The 23,853-nt window shown below is 49.3% G+C and overlaps 2 protein-coding genes and 1 pseudogene across 2 annotated transcripts; 1 reads left to right on the top strand and 2 right to left on the bottom strand.

Moving 5' to 3' along the window:
- Window positions 1–415: 415 nt before the first annotated feature.
- Window positions 416–1,804, top strand: LOC123072710 (LIM domain-binding protein 3). The gene is made up of 3 exons (XM_044496319.1): window positions 416–920; window positions 1,021–1,437; window positions 1,545–1,804. Exons 1-3 carry the CDS (start codon window positions 801–803, stop codon window positions 1,647–1,649), a joined length of 642 nt encoding a protein of 213 aa, XP_044352254.1. The 5' UTR covers window positions 416–800; the 3' UTR covers window positions 1,650–1,804.
- Window positions 1,805–1,959: 155 nt separating this feature from the next.
- Window positions 1,960–5,567, bottom strand: LOC123072709 (VAMP-like protein YKT61). Its single transcript, XM_044496318.1, has 6 exons — window positions 5,130–5,567; window positions 4,949–5,046; window positions 4,681–4,785; window positions 3,254–3,319; window positions 2,448–2,534; window positions 1,960–2,207 (listed from the first exon to the last, which is right to left on the bottom strand). Exons 1-6 carry the CDS (start codon window positions 5,368–5,370, stop codon window positions 2,157–2,159), a joined length of 648 nt encoding a protein of 215 aa, XP_044352253.1. The 5' UTR covers window positions 5,371–5,567; the 3' UTR covers window positions 1,960–2,156.
- A 1,826-nt stretch (window positions 5,568–7,393) lies between these two features.
- Window positions 7,394–23,004, bottom strand: LOC123068053 (serine decarboxylase 1-like; annotated as a pseudogene).
- Window positions 23,005–23,853: the final 849 nt, after the last annotated feature.

Raw genomic sequence — 23,853 nt, 5'->3', positions numbered from 1 at the left:
ATGACCCGATGGTCAGGCCTCCACGGACCCAAAATTTGGCCACGACTGACACGCCGATGTGATAGGAGTGGACGCACGTAGACTTCCACAGGAGAAACAAAAAGAAAGAAATGAATGGAACGTATCGTTGGTTTGCACTTGCATGCACTGTTGTCCGTTGAATCACTACACGGTACCTGTAGCGGTCAAATTCGACGCCGTCCGTCCGCTGGCACGCGAACGCTGGAGCGAGTGGTCGCTCAAATTTCGAAACATTCCGCGCGATGGACAACGAAACCTTGCAAAAGGATTTGTAAACTCACCTCGTCCCGGTCCCAACGCAAAGCATGGAAGCAAAGCAAAGCAAAGGAGCAAACGGCGCGACACGCCGCGCAGCGCCCAAAGATTCCGAACGGAGGAGCGAGCCTCGTATCCCCCACCCTCACTGTCTCACACTCACAACGAGAAAGGAAGAAAGGAAGAAAGAGCGTCCCTTTCGGTCTCCTCACTCGCACTGTCCTTTTCCTCTGCACGCTCCCTCCCGGCGCCAAAGCGGCCGGCCTCCATCAATCATCACCACCACCTCCCCGTGCCGCATTTAATGCCCGCGCCAACCTCTGCTGCCGCCATTGCTGCCCCCCCGCTCGTCTCAGCGTGAAGCAGTGTACTAGCTCAGAGCCTCAGACCTCAGACCCGTCCATTCCATTACTCCTGCCACCGAACTACCGGTCGTTGTAGTCGAGTGTAGTAGCTGTGACCTTGTGAGTGGGGCAGGGAGACAGTGGCTAGGAGGAGCAGAGAGCTAGCTAGCTAGGAGGAGAATGGCGCGCAATGGCGGCGTCCCCGCTCCCTCTCTCGCCCTCGCTGCCGCCGCCGTCTGCCTCCTCTGCTGCCTCGCCGCCGGCGCCTCCGCGGCCTACTCCGTGCCGGCCGACCCCAGGGTAATATAACTAGCTCTGCTTCCGTCTCTCTCCCGTCTTTCTCGCTCGCAGGAAGCAGCAATGGCTGAGCTGCTCCTCCGTAAACTTTTTTTTCTCGCAGCGGCAACCTTCGCCTGGCCCTGGAGGCGGAGGCTACTACCACGGCCCTGCACCTGCGGCGTCCCCGCGCCACCACCACCACCGTCAGCACGGCGTCTCGCCGGCACCGGCGCCGCACCACGCTCCGTCACCGACCGCGGGGTCAGACGGCCTGCCAACGTCTCGCCCGCCGGCCCCGGTCTACACGCGCGCCCCGGAGCCGCAGGCGACCACCACGCCGCACTTCGGGTTCCCGCTGGAGCCGACGGTGGGCGTCACCGCGGGCGGCCCGTCCGGAGCACTGCCGAAAAAGGGGGCCGGCAGCGAGGGGTACCCGTTCATCGGCAGCAACCCCACGGTGCCGCTGCCCACCGGCGTCACCGACACCGCCACCGTGCGCCCGCTCCCGGACACGACCCGCGCCGACGACAACGCCAAGGTACGTACGTACAAACCGCCGGCGGGCCGGCAACGGTCCTGCCCTTTTTCCGTGATGCGACGTGACATTTGTCACTGTGTAGGCGCTCATGGCCGCTTTTCGTGCAGGTGGCCGGGCGTGCCGCCGAGCCCGTGCGAGCCGGGGCCGCCATGATTGGCGTCCTGATGGCCGTCCTCTCCACTGTTGCCCTGTTGCTGTCCTCCTGGAGCTAGCTGAAATCATTGTCCTTCGCTTTGCCGCCGTGTCAACTCTTACATGTGTTGTACTACCGGTGGTAGTACCTGTCTTTTGAGTGACTGTAAATATGAGTGAGTGTGGATCATCATTTCATCCGCCTAGTGCAAAAACTTTGGGATCCATTCAGAAATGTGCACTCATTTGTCCTCTGCTTTTTTGTTTTGGAAATGTGTGAGCCATCCGTTCAGTTATAGACGAGAAAATGCTACTAGGGAGTTAGTCCATGTCTCTAAGAAATGGCAGTGGCAAGCAGCTTGAACGCAGCAGCAAACGCAACTCGCAACCTGACCAAACTTATGCATTATTTACAGAGAATCACACATGAGAACTAGTTGTTCAACACACTTTTTGGACACTGACGTGGTGTTTATGACAGTTACTACGTCTCAGGATCATAGCAGAGAAAATGGATGTAGACACGTGTGGTTCCGGTACTGGTGGTCGAGCTCGACGCCGCTACCCTAGGGAGCTGAGCTTGGTTATTACAGGATTGTGCAGCAGGAGTTGGTTTTCTTGGCCTGCTTGTAGAACATCTGCAGATGGGCAACTGGAAACAGTCAGCACGATATGCATCGTAAGTGAACCAATTGATCGACCCATGAGGCTATGAGCATAACTTTCTGAATCTACGTACAGTGCTACATAAATCTGGGGAGAAACTCTCCTGCCTGTTGTATTAGGGGCCTAACGTTACTAGGTTCGCTTGCTTGCATGGATCAATCAATTAGCATACCAGGATGACCCAATGAGAAAAAAAAAACATACATCCCTACCTGTGAAGCGACGCTTAGATCAGAACTCTTCTCTACCAGGCTATCCAATCGTTCGCCCCTTTGCAGCACGCTGTCGATGGTCTTGTGCTGCAATCACCCAAATTATGGATAAACAGATGGGTGGGAAACATAACATCCAACTACATAAATACTCCGTCCGTCCGAAAAAGCTTGTCCCTTAAATGAATGTATCTAGCATCAAGTTAGTGCTAGATACATCAATTTAAGAGACAAGTTTGGGAGAAGTTTTTTTGGACGGAAGGAGTAGCATACATCCTGAAATGTTCGGATTCTTGCACAAAAAGAGAAAACACCTGGACTCATTGTTCACAGCGACATTATCCAAACTGTCGTGCAATAAAAATGAATTCCTATGGGTTCAACTTTGGATTGTTTGTTTAAGCAAGTGCTGTGAGAATAGCTAGTAAATCTACATGGTACACATTTGATATGGTAAAAGTTGATTTAAACAGCCAGGACGAGCAGGGCTTCAAAATTTCTGCCCTGATAAAAAAAATTCCAACCTATGCGAGTACTTATGTCCAACTGTCCATGTAAATCGAATTCCATGAATACGCCTAGCTTGTTAATTATGTACCATGTATATGTGCACATGCTTACTCATGGTGCAATGGCACTGAGTCTGAACTGAACACAAAGCAGATATACATAATGCAGTCTTTGCTGAATAGTGAACACAACTGAACAATATAAGCATTCGCGCACATCCATAAACAATATATTCAGAACATAGGCAATAAGTTAAAGGAGGAATACAATTAGGTTCACAGGGATAGCATACTTACAAGAATAATCTTGGTTTCATCTAAGTCTCTCTGGATCTTCAGCAGCTTGTCGGCCTCTGCAGGATCCTACAGCAAAAAATAATCGGAAGGCAAACAGATCAATTTACTGACAAAACAAGGCTCGTCTAAGCAGTAAAACCATGCTTGAGGTAGGTATTTTAAATTTGCAGAAATACCCAGAAAACACGAGGCCAAAAAAGAGGCAAAAACTATGCATGGATCTTGTTTGAACCCACTCCATGGACAAAGCTACTGGCTACAGTTTAAAACAGATGTTGTTTTAGGCTTTTGGTAAGTTCATTTTGGTTGCATGAACATGATGATTGTTTATTGGTAGTGCTTATTGGCACTGATGTTAGAGAGATGATTGTATAATTATTAGGAACAACTCATGTCAATAATCGAAGCACAAACTCTTTATACTACATGTATGGACTACAGAGCCAAAATGACAAGTAATTTGTTGAGAACATGAGCCCCCAATGGACAACTACCCTACAGGAAAGACCAACCGGACGGGTGAGATTTGACTATTATATCTGGAAGAGATAATGCTCTATCGGACACACGCAATTCATTAATTGTAAGTGGATATGATGTTATCCCTTTTCTAGGGACAGACTTGACCAACCCATAAGAGACAATCTCGGAAGTTCAGGAAAACTTATCTCCAATACACAAAATATGTGCAGAAGTAAATAACCCAACTAGCAAGAAACTGATTATTATTATCTATAACTTTCAGCTACCACTGCACCGGGGCCAGGCTCCATACGAACAGCAAATGGGACACTATTAAGTCATAAGACAACAAATTTGGACAGGGGGAAATATAATGGCTATGAATGTCAGTCAAAGTGTTAAGTTCATAACAATGGGTTGCAGATAATTTATATGATTTGCTTGCTCTATAAGTTGCATTATGTTTAAGCATCACATTCACCTAGATGCAAGAAGCAACTATCGTCAAAATTGGAGATTATGAACTAAGAATTCCAAGAAACTCATTCAGCTGACAGAGATGTGCGTTTACAACTTTACATACTCAAAAGCAACAACCGAAAGAGCTACTTATTCAAGCAGTGATAGAGAAACATTTAGAGATGGTCAAATTGCATTCGAACAAATCTGGACTGGAAGTGTAATGATTCTGAATGTGAAATTCATAAGAATTGGCGTGCAAACAATGTATATGATTTTCTTGCTTCTGTCAGTTGCAATATATTTCAGGGTGCCTAGATGCAGAGCCTGCTATCGTCACTATCCACAGCCAAATAAGAAATTAATGGTTATGAACTCAGAATTCCAAGGCGCCTGCCCAGCTGACAGATGTGCATTTACATCTTCGAAAGCCACAACCCGACAGAGCGCTACGTACTTACTCAGGCAGCGACAGAAAAACATTGGAGATGATCAAATGAGTGGACCTGATATTTAGTCAAGGAGTCGTCGAGATATTGCCAATGCTGGGCGGCCTTGTCTTCCGCTGTCCTCCACGACTCTCCGAAACTCCTCAGGTACTCCTCAAGAACCTGCGAGACTCCGAAGGAATGACCTATGTGAGCGAGACCAACGTCGTGGACACGACAATGAGATTTAGTATTACTACAGGCAAACAATGGGAAAAGCAGTCATTTTGGGAACAGATGGGCAGGCGAGGAGCGCGTTGGAGATTTGCAGGTGGGGCGGCGGCACCTTGCTGAGGAGGGAGAAGGCGCTCCGGACGGGGTAGTGGTCGTCGGTGAAGGCGACGGCGCAGAGGCCGCCCTGGTTGTAGCAATGCACCTTGTACTCTGCAGGCGGCAGGGGCAGGGGAGGCGGAGGGCGTCAGACCAGATTCAGACCAGATTCGAGTGGCGGAGAGGGGGGTGGTCACCTTGGTGCTGGACGGTCTGGCGGGTGCCGGCGCGGGTGCGGAGCGCGACGGTGCGGGCGACGAAGACGATGAACTCGCGCGCGGCCGGCCGCTGGAAGAAGCCGAAGCGGGTCACGTCCGACGCGTTCGCCAGCACCGCTGCCTGCTGCAGCTCACCGCCGCCGCCCCCTCCCGCCGTCGAGGACGACGAGGAGGAGGCGTCCCCCGGGGACCGGAGCACCAGCAGCGCCGTGATCTTCATCGGGGCGGCGCGGGGCGAGATGGGATGCGAGGGTCCGGAGGCCGGCTAGTTGGCGAAGGAAGGGACGACAGATCAAACCGCCGTCGCCGGCACGCCGGTGCCGGTGCGTGCCGCGTCGGCGAATGCGATGCGATTTGGGGGGGAGGGACCGTCGACGTGGGCCGTCTCCCGTGTTTTGTTTCTTGTTTTTATTTTTATTCTCCTCTGGTTTGGTTTATGCGATGCATTGTTTATTTATTTATTTTTTGTTGTTGCCTTTGTTCTTCAGGAACTTGGATCCACCATACACATACCGAAATCCATGCCTTCGGGAGCAAACACAATCCTGATAAAGATTTGGAAAGAAAAGTTAATAGATTTATTCGTTACCAAAGCCGAAGTCGGTAGAAGTACTACTAGTATTATGGAAAGAATTCAGACGTCGGGGTGCTAGTGCTAGGCCCAGGACCAAACAAACCGAAATTTTGCCGTGCATATGGTGGGCAAAAGCATTTCCTATATAGCGCGACATGCCCGCGAACAAGGGTGGTGGGTCATATGTCCCCGTGTTCTCGCCCCAACGTTTGCACTGGAACTCTTTTGATGATTTAATCATGGCAGAAGTTATCAGGGTTGCAATGGCGGGCACCTGTTGATATATTTTTCTTCATGGTTTCTGTAGACAAAAAATCAATCAAAACATGTAGCACGCATATAGGGCTCAGTTAAGTAACTTTATATGGGTTATGCAAACTTGGAGCTTGGGCAATTGGGAGTGGAGAAACAACAAAACCACCACCACCACCATGCCATGGTTATCGCATGCCGCGTCGGCAAATATGATGCAAGCGATTTGGTTGGGGGGAGGGAGAGAGAGGAAGAAAGGATGAACAGTTGACATGGACCATCTCATAAGTCTCCCATCTTCCCCGAACAAAAAAGAGCCTCCCATCTTATTTTTCAAGCTTTATTTTGTTTTAAAGAGAGTTTTACATAGTACCGGATAGGGGTATTGTGCAATGCACTGCAGTACTCTGGCTGTTAATCAGCAAAGTGCCATTATTCGTAGGGTATGTACCAGATGTCGAGATGGAAATATATGATATTTGTGCCTGGAGCATCAAGATTTCTCTTTGATTTATTCTCTAATGTTTTTTGTTTATGTGGTGTGACGGGTGATTCATTGCCTTTGATGCCAAACCCCATTCCTTATCGTGTATCTTATTCCATCTTAATGAGAGTGACCTACATCATCTCTTCTAAGAAATAATCTATTATGTCAATATTTTTAATACTCCCTTCGTTTCTAAATATAAGTTTTTTTAGAGATTTCACTATGGACTACATACGGGGCAAAATGAGTGAATCTACACTCTAAAATATGTCTATATACATCCGTAGTTTGTAGTGGAATCTCTAAAAAGACTTACATTTAGGAACGGAGGGAGTACAAAACATGTCCACATTCTATTATTTTTATATAACCATTTATTACATTTTGGACTATTTTTCTAAGTTGTAGGTATACCTCGTAACTATTTTGTACTTACTTTTCAGAAATTTCATAGTTTTTTTAGGAATTTCGTAATTTGTAAATATTATATTTGTGAGTCGATCCGATGATCCCAACTAAAGGTTTCTATTCTAGTTTCTCTACATCTGATAGTTGGTTTCCTCGATAGAAGAAAATGCTACTCATTTTTTAGGGATTTTGAAGCCGACATCTAGAATACTATTGTGGAAAAGCCGAGACCTCTTGGCCAGGGTAAAATTAATCATGGTTAAAGTTATCAAGGCTACTTGACAGACATCCACGTGCAATAAAACCATAAATCACCTCTCTTTCTCTCTTACAAACCAATCAAACAAAGACTCATGTTGGGTAGAAAAAAAGCACAAATATAGGGCTTAGTTTATTCAATATCATTAGCATTGCATAACTACAAAGATGTCACGAATATAGATAGTACATCAACACAAATGGATAACAAGTGGCGACATGTACATTTTATTAAAGCTAGATCAATCATGTGTGCCCCTCAAATTAACTCCATATTGTAAGGTGCTGTTCCCGGTCCTTGTTGTGCAGACTACAAAGGCAATTTTCTTGCCCTATGTTCTTTGCAACACATACTATGTTAAACACTTTGCCTTCATGCCAGCAGCTCCGCTTGGTGGCAAGCTCTTCAATGAAGTCATCGAGCTTCTCCACACCGACGTTTGGCATCACTACCATATGTGCGATGATGCCCTCATAGCCGAGCTGCCACTTGTGCACAAAACTCTCGTCTTGTGGCCTCTCGAAGACCACCGCGCAACTCAACTCGTTTAAGGATGCACTGACTCCCATCTCCTTGAGAAGGTTGGCAAGGTAATGAGCATTTCTCAAGCACTTTTGAACTTCCTTGCGGATGCCTCTATAACCCTTCTTGTTCAACCTGTACCATAGGAACATTGGCGCACGCCCATTGCAGCTCCCCATGATTGTCGCGTCTCTGGATGATAGGTATTCAATATCAGTAAAGTACTTCTACGTGCTCAAGCCTGTTTAGTATCACGCCACATGGTACTGGGCATCCCATGAACTTGTGGTCAGAGACACTAACGCTTCCAACGGGCTTTGTGGATGTCACCTTTGGAGCCTAGATAAAAGTAGGGGCAAAGGTAATTAGTTAAACCGATGTTCAGTATTCACGAGATTTGTAGAAATTGTCGTGACAAGTTTATTGCTTGAAAGTTAACATGTCCTACTTGTTTTATAAATGGCATCATAAGACCAGCCAGAGCACCATCACAGTGGATATAAACCGGTCTCCAAACCCACATTCCTCAAGAATACTTATGATCCTGTCAAGATATCAATTGCTCCCTTCACAGTTGTCCCTACAAGGAAAGAAAAAGGTCAATATCAATCAGACGAGTCTTTACAAAGAGAATATGAACAATTCGGCGCATGTCTCTCTCTAGTTGGTGAAGTTAAGATGGTAACCAATATTCACATTGACAATGACGGGTCTCCCTGGTTTCTCCAGCAGCTTTGCTCTGAAATCCGTGCAATTCATCTCTCCGGTGACCCCGAGTGTCGATCTTGACGCTCTCAACCCTATACATCCGAGCTGACTTGAAGACAGAGTAATGTGATTCGCGAGACGCGTATATAATTCCATCAAGAAAAAGTTCTCTCCTGTGAGAATAGAGTATTTAACCAAAAATACCACTTTACGATTTTGTCCCGAAAACTATCACTTTTTTATTAATCCGTGGTAAAAAACTACCAAGTGTGAAAACTGCTCGCTTTGTCTGGGTTAAACCCGAATCTGACAGCCCGACCCCACACATAAGCGGGCTAAAAATGCAATCGGGTCCCTAGTTTTTCTTAAAAAAAGTCCAGGCCCTCGCCGCCGCCGCCGCCGCTCTCCGGCTCCCTCCGCCGCCTCGCCAAGCTCCTCCGCCAGGCCCCCTCCACTACTAGGAAAAGGCCTACTAATGGCGCACCTAATTTGGCCATTAATGGCGCATTAGTGGTGCGCCATTAGTATATCTTACTAATGGCGCACCACTGGTGCGCCATTAGTATCTGGTATACTAATGGCGCACCTCAGATGCGCCATTAGTATATACAACAGTGCGCCATTGGTATGCCTCCCAGGGGGCCATGTATACCCAGGTGCTTTGGCATACTAATGGTGCACAACAACAAGATGCGCCATTAGTAACTTCGGCATACTAATGGCGCACTGTTTAATGATGCGCCATTAGTATCCTTTGGCATACTAATGGCGCACTGTCATGTGATGCGCCATTAGTATGAATATTAGGTTTTTTTATTTTTTTATTTTCTGTTTTTTGCACAGGTTACAAAATGTATAATTGGACAAAATATAGACAACACACATCAACAACAGATTCATCGAATACAATAGAAGATTAGTCTCTGAATACAATTCATCATATTAGTCTCCGAATACAATTCATCATATTAGTCTCCGAATTAAAAAGACCGAACAAAGATAGAACATTATATTACAAGTCTCGAGACCGCGAGTAGCGAGTTTGTCTTCACATTACAAGTCGATATCGATCATCTAAACTACCATCACATAGAAGAGAGCTGCGGTCATCACGATGAGCATCATCACGATGAAACTCGTCTTCATCTGGTTCCTCCAACGCTCCCTCCCCTCTCCCGCTAGATAGCGGGCGTATCTAGATTCGGCCTCGGCCCTAGTGGTGTACCCTTTGTAACTGTTACCGCTGAATCAGTGAACCTGTCTCCGACACTCCTCCCAGTCGTCGTAGACTCCGGAAACCTTACCCTTGTACACGACATACCACGTCATCGCTATGCACTAGCCAAACGAAACGTTAGTACCAATTCACAGACAATACATAAGCAATATATAAGTATGCAACAGAACGATCGGAAGAGAAAAGCAAGACATTAATAGCATCGATTACATCTAAGTTGAACGACTCTCGAAACCAAAGAGACATACTACAAGTTCATTAAAGTTTAATTACAACATGAGCTAATCGATGTTTCAGAACTAGACACAGCATCACTGCTTTCGACTCGACTCAAGGGACCGGAGCGTGGATGAAGCCGCCGTCTATTGTGGGAGTCATGAAATAACGGGCGTTGTCAGCCTGCATTTGTAGCATTGTATCGATGTCACTGTTGGACGATTGATTTCTGAGGTAGAACTGCCCCGAGGTACGAAGGAGATCTTGATGGATGATTTCCGCAAACTCCGACTGGATGCGAAAGAATTCTTGTCTGATGTCCGCGTCCTAGATTGCCGACACGCTCGCGGCCCAATCTTTGAGTTTACTCGATAGCAGAAGTTGATGATGGTCCCGTACGATCGCCCGCATGTGATGGATGGCGTAGTAGGCACCCTTCTGACCGCCAGGCGGCTGCTTGACGCAGCAGAACGTCGTATTGTGGGAGAACACGTGCTTGCCGTACTTACGAATAGGCCTGGTGAAGGTGCCTCCATATTTGGCGTAGCCGGGGAGAACATCATCAAGAACCATCTTGACATTTGTGTAGTCTACGTTCGACTGACGGTCCGGATCGAAATACGTGGCCATGGAATATTTGGGGCTTAGGAGGATGAGCGTGCAATGTGTGTCACTGCAGAAAACACGGAATGTTAAAAGAAAAACGATCGAAATCTAAGAATTCATATGTTACGGGCCGGTTGAGGGGAGGACTTACTCGGGAAAGTAAGGCACGAGGAAGTTATCCTTATCTCGGTTTGCCAGAATGACGCCTTCGAGGTAAGAACTCGCGACTTGCCGGTCGCCAGCGCTGCCCAAGATCTTGGCACGCATGTAGAAGGGGTCGACTATCACGATGTCCGGGGTCTTGTCGCGAATGATCCGCATCTCCATACTCAGTGAAAATAGCCGAACGAAGGTGTAGTGCAGCGGATGAAGGTTAAACATAGCAAAGATGTCATCAAACCGCAGGACGATCTTACCCCCGATGTCGCCATCCACAAAGCCCTTGCCCTCTAGCATCTTGGCCACGAAAACCGGGTATGCCACATCCTTCTCTCTGAGATGCCGCTTCTCCAAAGAAAGAACACTGTCGTGCAGACTCCGCATAGCACCGGTTGCAGCATTGAGCATATTTGGCGGTAGCATCGCCCTACCCGCCACATGCACCCTCCTCGAGATATCCTTAGGTGAAGGTGGCCCGTCCTGAGCACGGATCGTACTCGGTGCCGGCTGGCTCGCACCCTTGTTAGTCTTTCTTTTGCGTGCCTTCTTCTTCTCCTGTAATGGGACCGAGTTCTGCTCACAGACCGCCTTCTTGAGTGTGTTGGGGCTGATAATATTTCGCACCATGCCTATCTGAGGCTCGATGAAGTCGGCAGCTGGAGGCGTCTCCTGAGAGCTGAACGCCAGACGACGCCTGTTGCAACTTGGCTTCTCCGCGGTACCAGCTAGATCACGCACGTCTTTTATTGGGTTGGGTTCTTGAGAAGGAGGCCCCATGAAGTCGCCATCGTACCCATGATCGGCAAAGTACTGATCGACATTGGCAAATGTATCGTCGTCGTCGTCGTTCTGATCATGTGCCATATGCATGTTTGGATCCAGTGGCATAGGGATGTCCGGCACCGTTGTGGCGGTCTTGCCATGGGGCCGACTTGGCGCCGGCACGACTGGCGGTGTTGTCTTTGGGGTGGTGTCCCCCGCCCCCAAACGAATCTGGCTCTTCGGCCAAAGCATGGGCCAGCTCAGCCAGGCGCTGAGGGTCATCACATCATCATCGTCGGCCCCGACGGGTCGATTCGGAGGTAACAACTCGTCACAGCCTGCCAGCACCCGAACCAGTTCAACCCTAAACAAGTTGGGTGGCATCTGGGTACCGTGGAACAAGGGGTTGCCCGGTTGAACGATTTTTCCCTTGGCGACATCGACCAACTCGTTGTTCACGAAGTGCAGGAGAGTGCACGGAACGTCGGCGGCGCCCTGTGAAAACATGTAGGGCGTCAGGGATGCCCAGTCAAAGGCAACGAGATGAAGTCCTCGGCCGAGAGAGGCTTAATTAGTTACCATGATGATGGCATCGAGCTCGGCTAATGTCGAGGCACCGCCAACGGCGGGTGTGCAGTTGACGAAGGGGCCACTTGCTGCAGAGGTGCCGGCCGGCGTACACCCCGGGTGCATTAAGCTCCCGTGCCGGCGTCCGAGACACCAATGCCGCCTCCGCCGGAGACACCAATGGCCCCGCCATCGCATTCTGCGAGTTGCTGGCCGTGAAGCTAGGAATCGGGGGCGGCCCCTGTGTGCCGCCCGCAATCCACGCACTCAACCCCTCGATCAAGGTAGGCACAATGGTGGTGATCATCGCTCCGAGTTGTTGTTGCACTTGCTCTTGGACAATCTCCGGAATCCGCGCCACCTGTGCCTTGAGTTCTTGAACCTCGCGCGCCTGGCTTTCCGAGCTGGTCTTTTTCTCCTTTCGCCCACCACTGTTATAGTATGACGACCATTTTGTCGACAAGCCTTTGCCGGCCACACGACCAGCTGACGTCGGCTTACTGAGCTTATCCTTGTTCTTCATTGCATTCAACGCCCTATTTAGATTGGTGTCCCAAGGGTTGCTCCTAGTCGACCCCGCGCTACTGCTTTCAGTCGCCTGCGGAAGGAATGTGAACCATTTAGAAATTTGGCTTCATTAATTAGAATGCAACCATATGGAGCTATTTACGCGGGGGTGTATTCCTTACCAGAACAAGCTCAAGCGCCCTGGTCTTCGGATCCGTGGTAAGCTCCTTTGTTTTCGGGTCCTTCTTGTACCGGGCCCTGACAAAGTTCCTGGTCTGCTTGTCACCGTATTTATCGAAGAGGGGCGGTAGGCCTTGCTCGGCACGGTCCGCCTCCTCCTTGTCCCATATAGGCTCCGCCACTCTGTAACCGCCGGGACCGAGTGTGTGTTCCCCTAAGTTCAGCTCCCGCATTTCTTTCCCCCACTGACTTGATTAGGAGTTTGCGGTGCTCGAGCAATTGATCTTGAAGTCGTTGTAGTCATCTTCGGTGATCGAAGGATTTTTCTCCTTGATCTTCTCATAACTCTCACCTTTCTCGATCATTCTCTTCACATTGCTTTTCCAAGTAGACAGGGCCTTGCTCATCTTCGTGAGGGAAGCATTGTTCACTTTATTCCCTTTGATGCTTGTGTTTTCAAATTCAGCGGGGAACTTGTATCGTTCGTGCAGCTTCGTGAAGAGGAGGTTGCGCAAATTCCCTCGGTCAGGATGCCTCAGGTTCTCGGTGTTGATCGAGACGGTGCTCCGGAGAATGCACCCGAGCTGAAGCGAGTACCCCTTGACTATTCGTTCGGGTGCTGTTGGATTCCCGTCGGAGTCCACTTCAGTAACTTCCTCCTTGAGGGTGCGGAGCACGGTCGGGCGCCGGTCCTTCCGTTGCCTCTTCTGTTGGCTGCCATCTGTGCGTGCGCCGCCATCATCAGTGGTGGCATCCTCGGCGGCACCATCAGTGGTGGCATCAGTGGGGTCATCCTCGGCGGTACCATCAGTGGTCTCAGGATCGGTGGGGAAGGCGGCATCCTCATACAAGTGAGGTTGTTCCTCCATCTCCTGGGACAGCTCCCAGAATGCCTTGCCGCCCGAACCCTCGGCCTCATTGTTGTTGGCCATGTTTCTCTCTAAATAGGAACAAAGTTTGGTCAAAAAGTTGGTTATTGTCAAGGAACTAGATCATGGTCTCATCATTTAGGGTTTGTCGACACCGAGGCATCCTAAAAGCTAAGCTTTTATCATTGAGGGTTTTTCGACGCCGAGGCACCCTAAAAGCCTAAGCTTTCATCATTAGTCACAAGTACCCCGGCCCATGCATTGGTCACAAGTACCCCATATGTCCTATTTTTAGCAAAGTCATGCTAAAATTCACGGAAAATTTCAGCATGACCTTTGCTGAAAATAGGACATATGGAGTACCCGAATTTGCTGGAACGGAAGTTAATCGACATTCCAGCAAACTCAAGGGCCTCTCGGGTGGACAAGGCAAAAAAGGCCTCCATCACAACATGGAAAATACATTGGCATGTGAAGAGGAGCACATCTCTAGGTGATGTGAAGAGGAGCACATCTCTAAGGCCTTCGAGTGATGGAGGCAAAAAAGGCCTCCATCACAACATGAAAAACTTATAGATAAATAGGTGCTTATGAATATACAAGTTATAAATAATTTATTCAAGCAATTCTCTAGGTGAGTAAGACACAAGGAAAACACTATGAACAAAGTAAAAGAACTCATCTCATAATCATACAGTAAAACTGCATCTACCTAACAGAGGCATTTTGAAAGCATAGAAGATGACTGCCCTTTTCTGCTGAGTGAAGATAATCAATAGGATTTATAAATACACTCAATACTTTTAAATGTACATCATATCGATGATTCATTCAAGTAATCCACTATACTGACAATTCACGCTACCATGAAGAACAACAGTCTTGACACTATTTCATCAAAGGAACAACACATTTAATTTCTTGAAATACTTATACTTGGTACAAAACAAATGGACTTAAATCAGAGCATCCTATGGGTAAATGCAGCTCTATATTTGTGGGTGTTTTGCTACAGACCATCACGAAACATAAAACAGTAGACAACTATTGTACCAGCGATATTACAACAATGGCCTATCCACAACCAATATAGAGATGGTACCGAATAAATCAGGGCATAACAAGGAATATTATAATTAACCATGGCAAAAAAACATTTACTGTAGTATCAAGATTGTGCATGAGTGCATGACCATATATGCTATATCAAGAAAGCAATCATATAAAGCTATCAGGGATATCATAGTACAGGGTGCAAGTAAACCATAGTGACCAATTAACGGCTGGTGCATGCGGCATGCCTATAGCCTTGTCATGCACGCGAACATCCTCTAGCTGCTAGGATATGTTGTTGAGTAATCTTGTATCTCTGGCCACATGGAATCGATCGGCTAGCTAACTTAGACTGCTGTGTATAACTTTGCTCAGTAACTTAGACTAGTTGAGTACTGTTGAAAAATGACAGGTTAAACTGACCTCAAAGTCTGCTGACAAAATCAATACCAACTGATTGATCGCGGCCGGCCAGTTTATAATCAACGGGAACTATAAGATTTAAAAGAAAACCAATTAAATAGGTAGTCGATAAGTCGAACTATAAGATTTATACCGTCTGAATGCACCAACAAACCTCCCTTTTACTCCCTCCGTGTATCAAAATATAAGACGCTTATGATAGTGTCTTATATTTTGATGCAGACCAGACGGAGTATTATCCATGGCCTATTTAATTTAGCTCACTGCTGCCATGTGCTAATTACTTAACTTTTTGGTTTTAATCATGTTGGTGTTCCTTCAATCACCATCCCCCCATTCTGACATGCTTTCAACTTCACCATATACTAACTGCACTATTGCTGTTGGCCTGTTGCTGCTCTATCTTATCTATGCAATTTTAACCTTTGTTTGTATTCCCCATCCACATCGTTATCTGACTTGTATGGCATTTGCACTGGACACACGCATCACTGTGAATTTGTAGTTTTCACTTTAAAGTTTTGGACCTTGGCCTTGATTCCTAGATAGGTGGTCACCGTCGATCCTAGCTCTTTCACCCTTTCTGTCATTTATTTATTTATTTCTACTTCATATCAAAGACTTGCTTCATTTTCAACTGTGTATATGTTGTAATCACATCTCTAGGCTACAGATACACCATCTGTATCATTTCATTTCACCTATCCATGAGTGGGGAACAAGTGTATGTTCAGGTTATAAACACCCTTTATCCAAAAAGATTCTTCCAAAACTGCCTACTGAATTAGCTCACACACTGCTGCCAATTAATCAACTCTCTGATTTTAATCATGTTTGTGTTCCTTCCATGACCCCAATCCTCGTTTCAACACCACCAAACTAACTGCACTATTGCTATCTATTGCTGCTAATTCAGAACAAATTCAGTGACAGAGGAGGAGTATTCAGACGGTACCTTGGGTGGGCAGAGAACGAGCTCCGGGGAGGTGGTCGGGGAGGAGCTCCGGGAGGGAGAGGTCGAGGGCGGCGTCGCGGAGGTCGGAGAGGTCGTTGAAGGCGCTGGCGGCGACGGCGCCGGTGAGCCCCGGCAGCGAGAGCGCGGCCGCGCGACGGGCCCACGCTGCGGCGCCCTCGTCCGACGGCGGAGGCGGAGGACGTGGAGGCAGAGCGGCCTTGGGCTTGGGCTGGGCGGAGAGGCGCCGGAGGAGGAGCGGGGCGGGCGTCGAGGCGTCGAGGCGGCGTCGGGGCGGCGGGGCAGCGGCGTCGAGGCGGCGGGGCAGCGGCGTCGGGGCGGCGTCGAGGCGACGGGGCAGCGGCGTCGGGAGAGGAGAGGGGAAGGGGATCGAGGGCGAGGGCGAGGGAGAGAGAGGGGATAGGTTTGGGCCGGGGAGGAAGTATGGATGGGCGGCACAATACTAATGGCGCACCACACCTCGGTGCGCCATAAGTACATCCATACTAATGGCGCACCTCGCCCTGGTGCGCCATTAGTATTTTTTTTGATTTCTGCTCGAGCCAACAGGTTATCTTCCACCTGACCTGATCCACATCAAGCTCCCTCTACTAGCTCGACTGGTCAGCAGCCAGTTCTCACACCAGGAGGTCCTGGGTTCGATTCCCAGGCTCCACAATTTTTTTATGCATTTAAAATGCTGTTTGATACTTATTTGTGTTTAAATATGTTCAAACTTGTTTAAATCATAACAGTAATATTTTTTATAAGACAGTAATAATTTTTTTAAAAATATCATCAAACAGTAATGCCGGTGGAGCGGGGGAGGGTGCGGGGGGTGCGGGGGGTCGGCGGCGGCGGTTGAGTAGGGGAGGGGTGCGGGGGGTCGGCGGCGGCGGTTGAGTAGGGGAATCGAGGGTGCGGGGGGTCGGCGGCGGCGGCCGGTGGACCGGGGGGTGCTCGGCGGCGAGGGGGACCGGATCTGGCGAGGTGGGATAGCGATCGAGATGGAGGGGGATCGAGATCGAGTGTCCATGAAATTTAAAAATATTCATGATAGTTCAAAAAGTGCCCATGAAATACAATCGAGAAATGAAGGCTACGATTTAAATACAATCGATCTTAGCTAGCTATCTGTTCACAATCTTCTTGCCCTTCTTTTTTGCAAATGGAGTTCTTCTGTGGAACGGACGTCCTTTAGGTAGGGTGGTCCTGCTTCTTCTTGTGGTGTATGCTGCTACTTCATCATCGTCGTCATGTTCGATCCTCGGGTCGCCGTACTTGTCGAAGTCTTGCTCATTGGCTACTCCATCCATTCCGATGATCTTCCTTTTGCCTCTCCTCACGACAACACGACTGGGCTTTGACGGGTCGGTAATGAAGAAGCATTGGTCAACTTGGGAAGCCAGTACCCATGGCTCATTTTTCGCGGTGACGTTTGCGCCCGCGGTCTTGGATTTGGCTTCGGGTATAACCATGGTGGTGAAATACCGGTCTTCTTTTAGGACGCTCTTCGCCCATCTGACACGGAACATCGGGACCTTCTCTCCAGCGTAGCTCAGCTCCCAGATCTCCTCGATCCTTCCGTAGTATCTGTCCTTGTCATTACCGGTGTAGGATTCCATCGTTACCCCGGAGTTCTGATAACCATCGCTCTTCATGTCCTTGGCCTCGGTGTAGAATGTGTAGCCGTTGATATCGTACGCCTCATAGGTCATCAGGTTGTGCTCGGCGCCCTGTGACAAGGCGAATATGAGTTGTTCTTCCGCGGAAGAATCCTCATGTAAAGGGTACGACAGAAGCTTCTGCTTGAACCAACGCGTGAAACATGAGTTGTGCTCTTTGATTATATCTCCGTCCGTCCTCTGTTGGCCTCGGTCATTGTACGTCTTCTTAATAAAGGTTTTGTGCTCTACCACCCAAGGATCGACCACGTCTATGTGTTGTAGCGCGACTAGGTTTGCTCTTTCAAAGTCGGCGAGTCGACCCTCTAAGTCGACATGCATTTCGCGGCGACCCTCACGGTGACCCCATCCAGCGAGCCTGCCGAGGTGCCTGTTGACGGGCAGACCAACGGGGTTCTCAATGCCTAGATAATTCGTGCAGTAGGAGATGCACTCTTCGGTCAGAAAGCCCCTGGCTATACTTCCCTCTGGACGTGACATGTTGCGAACGTATCCTTTGATGACACCATTCATCCTTTCGAACGGCATCATGCTGTGCAGGAACGTCGGCCCAAGTTGGATGATATCCTCCACTATATGGACCAGCAGATGCACCATAACGTCGAAGAATGCGGGCGGGAAGTACATCTCAAGCTCGCATAGTATCACCACGATCTCTTCCTGTAGCCTTCTGAGTTGCCTCACGCCAATCGACTTCCGAGAGATGACGTCGAAAAAGTTGCATAGGCCAAATAGCGTTTCACGGACGTGCGCGTCCATGATCCCATGGATTGCAACTGGAAGTATCTGCGTCATCAGCACGTGACAGTCGTGAGACTTCATCCCACTGAACTTCTGCTTCGCTGGGTCTAGGTATCTGCTTATCTTCCCCGCGTAACCGTAAGGAAGTTTTACTCCTAGGAGGCAGGTGAAAAACTGCTCGATCTCCTCCTGACTTAGAGTGAAGCACGCGGGAGGGTAGTCATTTCCGGTCTTCTTGGCCTTTTTGCCTTTGCGACGACTTACTGTGTCCTGCTTCGCCTCATCATCATCATCATCATCATCATCATCATCATCATCATCATCATCATCATCATTAGCGTGAAGCTCCTGCCTGATGCCCATTGATTTCAAGTTTGCCCTTGCTTTCGGCCCATCTTTGGTCCTCTCTGGCATGTTGAGCAGGGTACCAAGCAGACTCTCGCACACGTTCTTCGTGATATGCATGACATCAAGGCTGTGAGGCACACGGTGGATCTTCCAGTACGGCAAGTCCCAGAAAACAGACCTCGTTTTCCATACCTTCAGCAGCGGCTCTGGCGCCTTTCGCTTCTTTCCCGGCTCTGGCGCCTTTTGCTTCTTTCCCGGCAGTGGGCAGTCTTTCCAATTTTTCAACAGCTTGTCTATTTCCTCGCCGCTCCTCGTACACGGGCGTTTTCGGGGTTCGGTTTCACCATCGAACAGATCCTTGCGTTTCCTCCACGGGTCATCGTCGCGAAGCCACCTTCGATGTCCCATGAACACGGTTTTCGAAGACCCGGGATCTCTATCTAGCTGGCGATACGTTGTGTCATCCATGCACCTTACGCATCCAGAAAATCCGTGGACTACCTGCCCCGCGAGATATCCGTAACCGAGATAGTCGTGCACCGTCGTGAGCAGTGCGGCTCTCATAGGGAAATATTCTTTCTCTGCGGCGTCCCACGTATTGGCTGGCGTTTTCCACAGCGTGTCAAGCTCCTCTTTCAGCAGCCCCAGATACAGATTGATGTCGTTCCCTGGTTGTTTCGGCCCTTCAATTAGCATACTCATGTGAATGTACTTCCTCTTCATGCACAACCAGGGGGGAAGGTTGTACATCCACACAAACACAGGCCAGGTGCTATGTGTGCTTCTCTGGCTGCCAAACGGATTGACTCCATCGGTGCTCGCGCCCAGCACGATGTTCCTTGGATCCTTCCCAAATTCTGGGTCTTCGAAGTTCAACACTTGCCACTGGCTCGCATCCTTAGGGTGACTCAGCATCTTGTCTTTTTTATCTATCTCCGGATCATTTGCGTCATCTTCTCGCTTCTTCTCCTCCCTATCCGCGTGCCAACGCAGGAGCTTTGCTACCTTAGGGTCCGCGAAATACCGCTGCAGACGAGGAGTGATCGGAAAGTACCACACCACTTTTCGAGGAGCTTTCTTCCTCTTCTTGTATCGAGTGACGCCGCAAACCGGACATATGGTAGACTCCGCGTGCTCGTCCCGATAAATGATGCAATTGTTCATGCACACATGGTATTTCACGTGCGGTAAATCCAGAGGACACACGATTTTCTTAGCCTCCTCCAAACTGGTCGGGCACTTGTTCCCCTTGGGAAGACGTTCGTGCCAGAATGACATGTTCTCGTCGAAGCATGCGTCGGTCATTTTGTGTTTTACCTTCATCTCCAGAGCCATGAGCGTTACTTTCAGGCGGGTATCCTCGGGCCTGCATCCTTCATACAATGGAGTAACCGCGTCTAACTCAAGTTGATCCATCTTGGCTTTCTCTCGGGCGGCAGCTCTTGCGTTATCCGTCTGCTTGAGAAGCAGCTCTTGAATATGAGGGTCCTGCACCCAGCCCATCGATGGTCCAGCGTCGTCTGCTCCGCCGCCATCATCATCTTCATGATCATGCCCGTCGTCTGCTCCGGCATCTTCCTCATCATCATGTCCTGCATCTTCTACATGATGACTGTGTACAGCATCACCGTCGTGATCATCTCCTGGGGATTCTTCGTCTTCTCGCCCGCCCGAGCCGCGGTGGTTGTCTTGCTGCCCTTCCTCATTTCTTGCCCGGCCCCCATGGACGACTTCGTAGTCATCTTCATCACCTTGCCACCGATAGCCATCCATGAAACCACGCAAGAGCAGGTGGTCCCGCACCTGCCCGGAATCCGGGTCCGCAATAAGGCTCTTCAGCTTGCATCTTCGACACGGACATCTTATCTCCGTCTCGTTCTTTTGAAGCATCTCGGCCTTCGCGGACCTCAAAAACCTATTCACGATGCCTTCGGTCATCGTGCGGACCATGGTCGCCTGCGGGGTAGAGCAAAACGATATTTTAGAACCAAGAAAAAATTTGGCATGACTTTCCCTAAAAATAGGACCAAAAAGAATGCTTAATGCCAAAATTCTCGCCGAAATGGAAATGAATCAACATTCCGGCAAAATATTGGCAACTATCGCATTTCAAATACCGGTACAGCTCCAAACACAAACACATATGCAACACCACAAACATATGCAACACCACGAACATACATAGATCTAGCTAGGCCATAAAAAGTGCATGTGCACATTGTTGTAGGGAGAACAACATAAATATAGCTTCCCCCCTTACTTACCTATCAAAACAAGGTAATTTAACCAGTTAATTTGAATGAATCTATGGTGGCAATGAGGTGAAAAAGAGGAGGCACCCGAGACAAGGAGGAGGTAGAGAGAATGAAGTGGGGAGAAAGTGAGTGTGGGTAGGAGAGAGGCTGTCCAAAATATCTTATTATTGCCCACTTACTAATGGCGCACCAACTCTAAGTGCGCCATTAGTAATCCGCGTTACTAATGGCGCACCTTCTGGTGGTGCGCCATTAGTAGTTTTGCAAAAAAAAACATACTAATGGCGCACTGTTCCACAGTAAACTAGTAATGGCGCACGGCGGAACAGTGCGCCATTAGTAGTTTTGCAAGAAAAGGAATAAAAAATATAATAAAAAAAACAACATTAGTGACGCACTTTCCGACAGGTGCGCCATTACTAGTTACAACTAGTAATGGCACACTAAATCTGGATGCGCCATTAGTATGTTTGGACAGGCGCACTAGTTAAAAAAAATTGATACTAATGGCGCACCTTGGGCAGGGTGCGCCATTAGTAGTTTCAACTCTAATGGCGTATCAGAAGGTGGTGCGCCATTAGTATATACTAATGGCGCACCGCTTGTCTGGTGCGCCATTAGTGTCAATCCCATCTATAGCCCTTTTTCTAGTAGTGCTCGGTCCCGCACCGCCTCGCGCCCAAGCTCGAGCGGGAGGACCGCCAGGACGACGAGGAGACCAGCGGGTCTCCCCTGTACCGTGACTGGCCGCCGGTGCCCAAGCGGCGGAGGACGGCCGTCTCGCTGTCGCCGCTGAGCTCCTCTGCGGAGCATCACCCCGGCGCTCCACACGTCCACCTTCTCGCCGTACTCCCTCCCGGCCACCACCTCGGGCGCCACGTAGTACGGCGTGCCGACGAGCCCGGTCATCGGCCGCCCGTCCCCGGACCACTCCGCGGAACCGAAGTCGGCGAGCCTGAGCGCGCCGGTGGCGGCGTCGAAGAGGAGGTTGTCGGGCTTGACGTCGCGGTGCGCGATCCCGCGGCGGTGGCACGCGGCGAGCGCGGACGCTGCGCGGCCAGCCCCGCCGCCTCACGCTCGGGGAGGCGGCCGCCACGGGCGGAGAGGAGCGAGAGGAGGTCCCCGCCGGCGCAGAGGTCGACGACGAGATGCACGGCGTCCGCGTCGTCGAAGGCGGCGTGGAGCGCGACCGGGTGCAGGCTGCAGGGACTGGATTGCATTTTTGAGGAAAAACTAGGGACCCGATTGCATTTTTAGCTCGCTTATGTGTGGGGTCGGGCAGTCAGATTCGGTTTTAACCCAGGCAAAGCGAGGAATTTTCACACTTGGTAGTTTTTTGTCACGGATTAATAAAAAAGTGGTAGTTTTCAGGACAAAATCGTAAAATGGTAGTTTTCTGTCACGTTTCCACGAATTGTGGTAGTTTTTGGTTAAATACTCGTGAGAATACATACACCCCATCAATCAATTGATTCCCTAAAACCGAAAGGAAAACTTTTTCCTCGTTAAATTTATGTGTTCCAAATGAGTCTTATATAAATAGATACTCACCCTACTAGAAGGCCGTGCAGATTCCCCTCGGTTCCGCAATTGGTAATGTAGCCCCAATACTGATCTTGTTGGAGCTCCCAAAGGCTGGCAAACCAGTCGAGTACGGCGACCTCAAACTACCTTGAGTGCACACTGTAGTTGCTCTCATGAAAGGGTCGCCCAGGTTTTTGATGGAGAAGCTCTGGAACTGAGCCATCACGCTGAAGTCGAAATCCAGGTTTTAAGGGTACCCTGCGGAAGGAAAAAAAAACAGCAAATGTTTGCGTGAGAAAAATATAGTCATGGTTGCATTGTATATGGGTAACCTACAAATGCATAAGATCAAACACTGCATAAGTTATATAAGTTCTATTTTTGCTGAACTAGCTCCAGCACCTCGAACCCTTCCACACGCATGCGTGCCGGCGCCAGCACCACCCCAAGCTGCAAATTAGTCGGGCCAGTAACGACGCAACACCAACACCGTTCGGCCCTACCGCCGCCGCCGCCGCCTCTCCGCCTGCATCACCGCCGCTGCCCTTCTTCTCTACCATCCTTATTAGGCCTCTTTTGGTTCATAGGATAGGATTATCACAGGAATAGGAATCTTGTAGGAAATGAGATGACATATATCTCAAATCCTATGAGTAGGAATAGGAAACAAGATGTCATTTGGTTGACACCAAAGGAATTTTTCCATTGAGTCTAGACTCTTTTTTATTTTCCTATGAAATGTGGAGGATAGGAACCAATCCTATGTAGGAATAGGAATCCATTCCTATGAACCAAAGGGCTCTAAAGGAAAAAATCCTATAAAAATCCTATCCTCTAGAATTCCTATAAAATTTCTCTAAACCAATCTGTCGGGACTCGGGACCTGGAACCTACGTACACTACTGTGCTCGTTTGAGTGTGCGTGTGAAGGATTGGACAGGCGTAGGTGGGATTTTATAGGCGAATGAAGGAGCTCACGTGAAACGCGGGTGCCGATGCGAATGCGATCGATCGAGAATATGAATATATCTCATCGCAACGATCGCGCGGGCACGATGAGGTGCGCTGGCGCTGGCGCTGGCGCTGCCCCCTCGGGGGCGGATTGAGCCGCGCCGGCGTCTCTCGTGGCTCGTCGGTACAGTGATGCTTGCACATGCGCGCCAGCCCGGGGTGTCGCCGTCGCCGTCTCCCCGTCGATCGCTTCTATCCACACCCACCTGTCCTGTGCGCGGGCGCGCCGCGTGGTCCTGGAGCTGCCGGATGGAGGCTTGCATATATTGCTAGGGTAGGGTGACGATAACCGGTGAGCACACTACGTACCTGCAACGACGCAAGCTTTGCACCGTCATGCATGCACAATGGTTACATAATCTGAGTCTAAACAGCGAATCAATCTATGGTTGGATGGT

The sequence above is a fragment of the Triticum aestivum genome, chromosome 3B (assembly GCF_018294505.1).
Source record: "Triticum aestivum cultivar Chinese Spring chromosome 3B, IWGSC CS RefSeq v2.1, whole genome shotgun sequence".
Classification (NCBI taxonomy): Eukaryota; Viridiplantae; Streptophyta; class Magnoliopsida; order Poales; family Poaceae; genus Triticum; species Triticum aestivum.
Note: the sequence above shows the minus strand (reverse complement) of the source record. Positions and strands in the feature narration are given on the sequence as shown.

Excerpts from the sequence above, each read along its gene's own strand:
- LOC123072710 (XM_044496319.1), top strand. The coding sequence starts at position 801 with ATGGCGCGCAATGGCGGCGTCCCCGCTCCCTCTCTCGCCCTCGCTGCC. Across the intron at positions 921-1,020 it reads CCGTGCCGGCCGACCCCAGG|CGGCAACCTTCGCCTGGCCC; the intron begins GTAATATAACTA and ends TTTTTCTCGCAG. Across the intron at positions 1,438-1,544 it reads GCGCCGACGACAACGCCAAG|GTGGCCGGGCGTGCCGCCGA; the intron begins GTACGTACGTAC and ends CTTTTCGTGCAG.
- LOC123072709 (XM_044496318.1), bottom strand. The coding sequence starts at position 5,370 with ATGAAGATCACGGCGCTGCTGGTGCTCCGGTCCCCGGGGGACGCCTCC. Across the intron at positions 4,786-4,948 it reads CCTTCTCCCTCCTCAGCAAG|GTTCTTGAGGAGTACCTGAG; the intron begins GTGCCGCCGCCC and ends GGAGTCTCGCAG. Across the intron at positions 2,535-3,253 it reads ATGAAACCAAGATTATTCTT|CACAAGACCATCGACAGCGT; the intron begins GTAAGTATGCTA and ends GGGTGATTGCAG.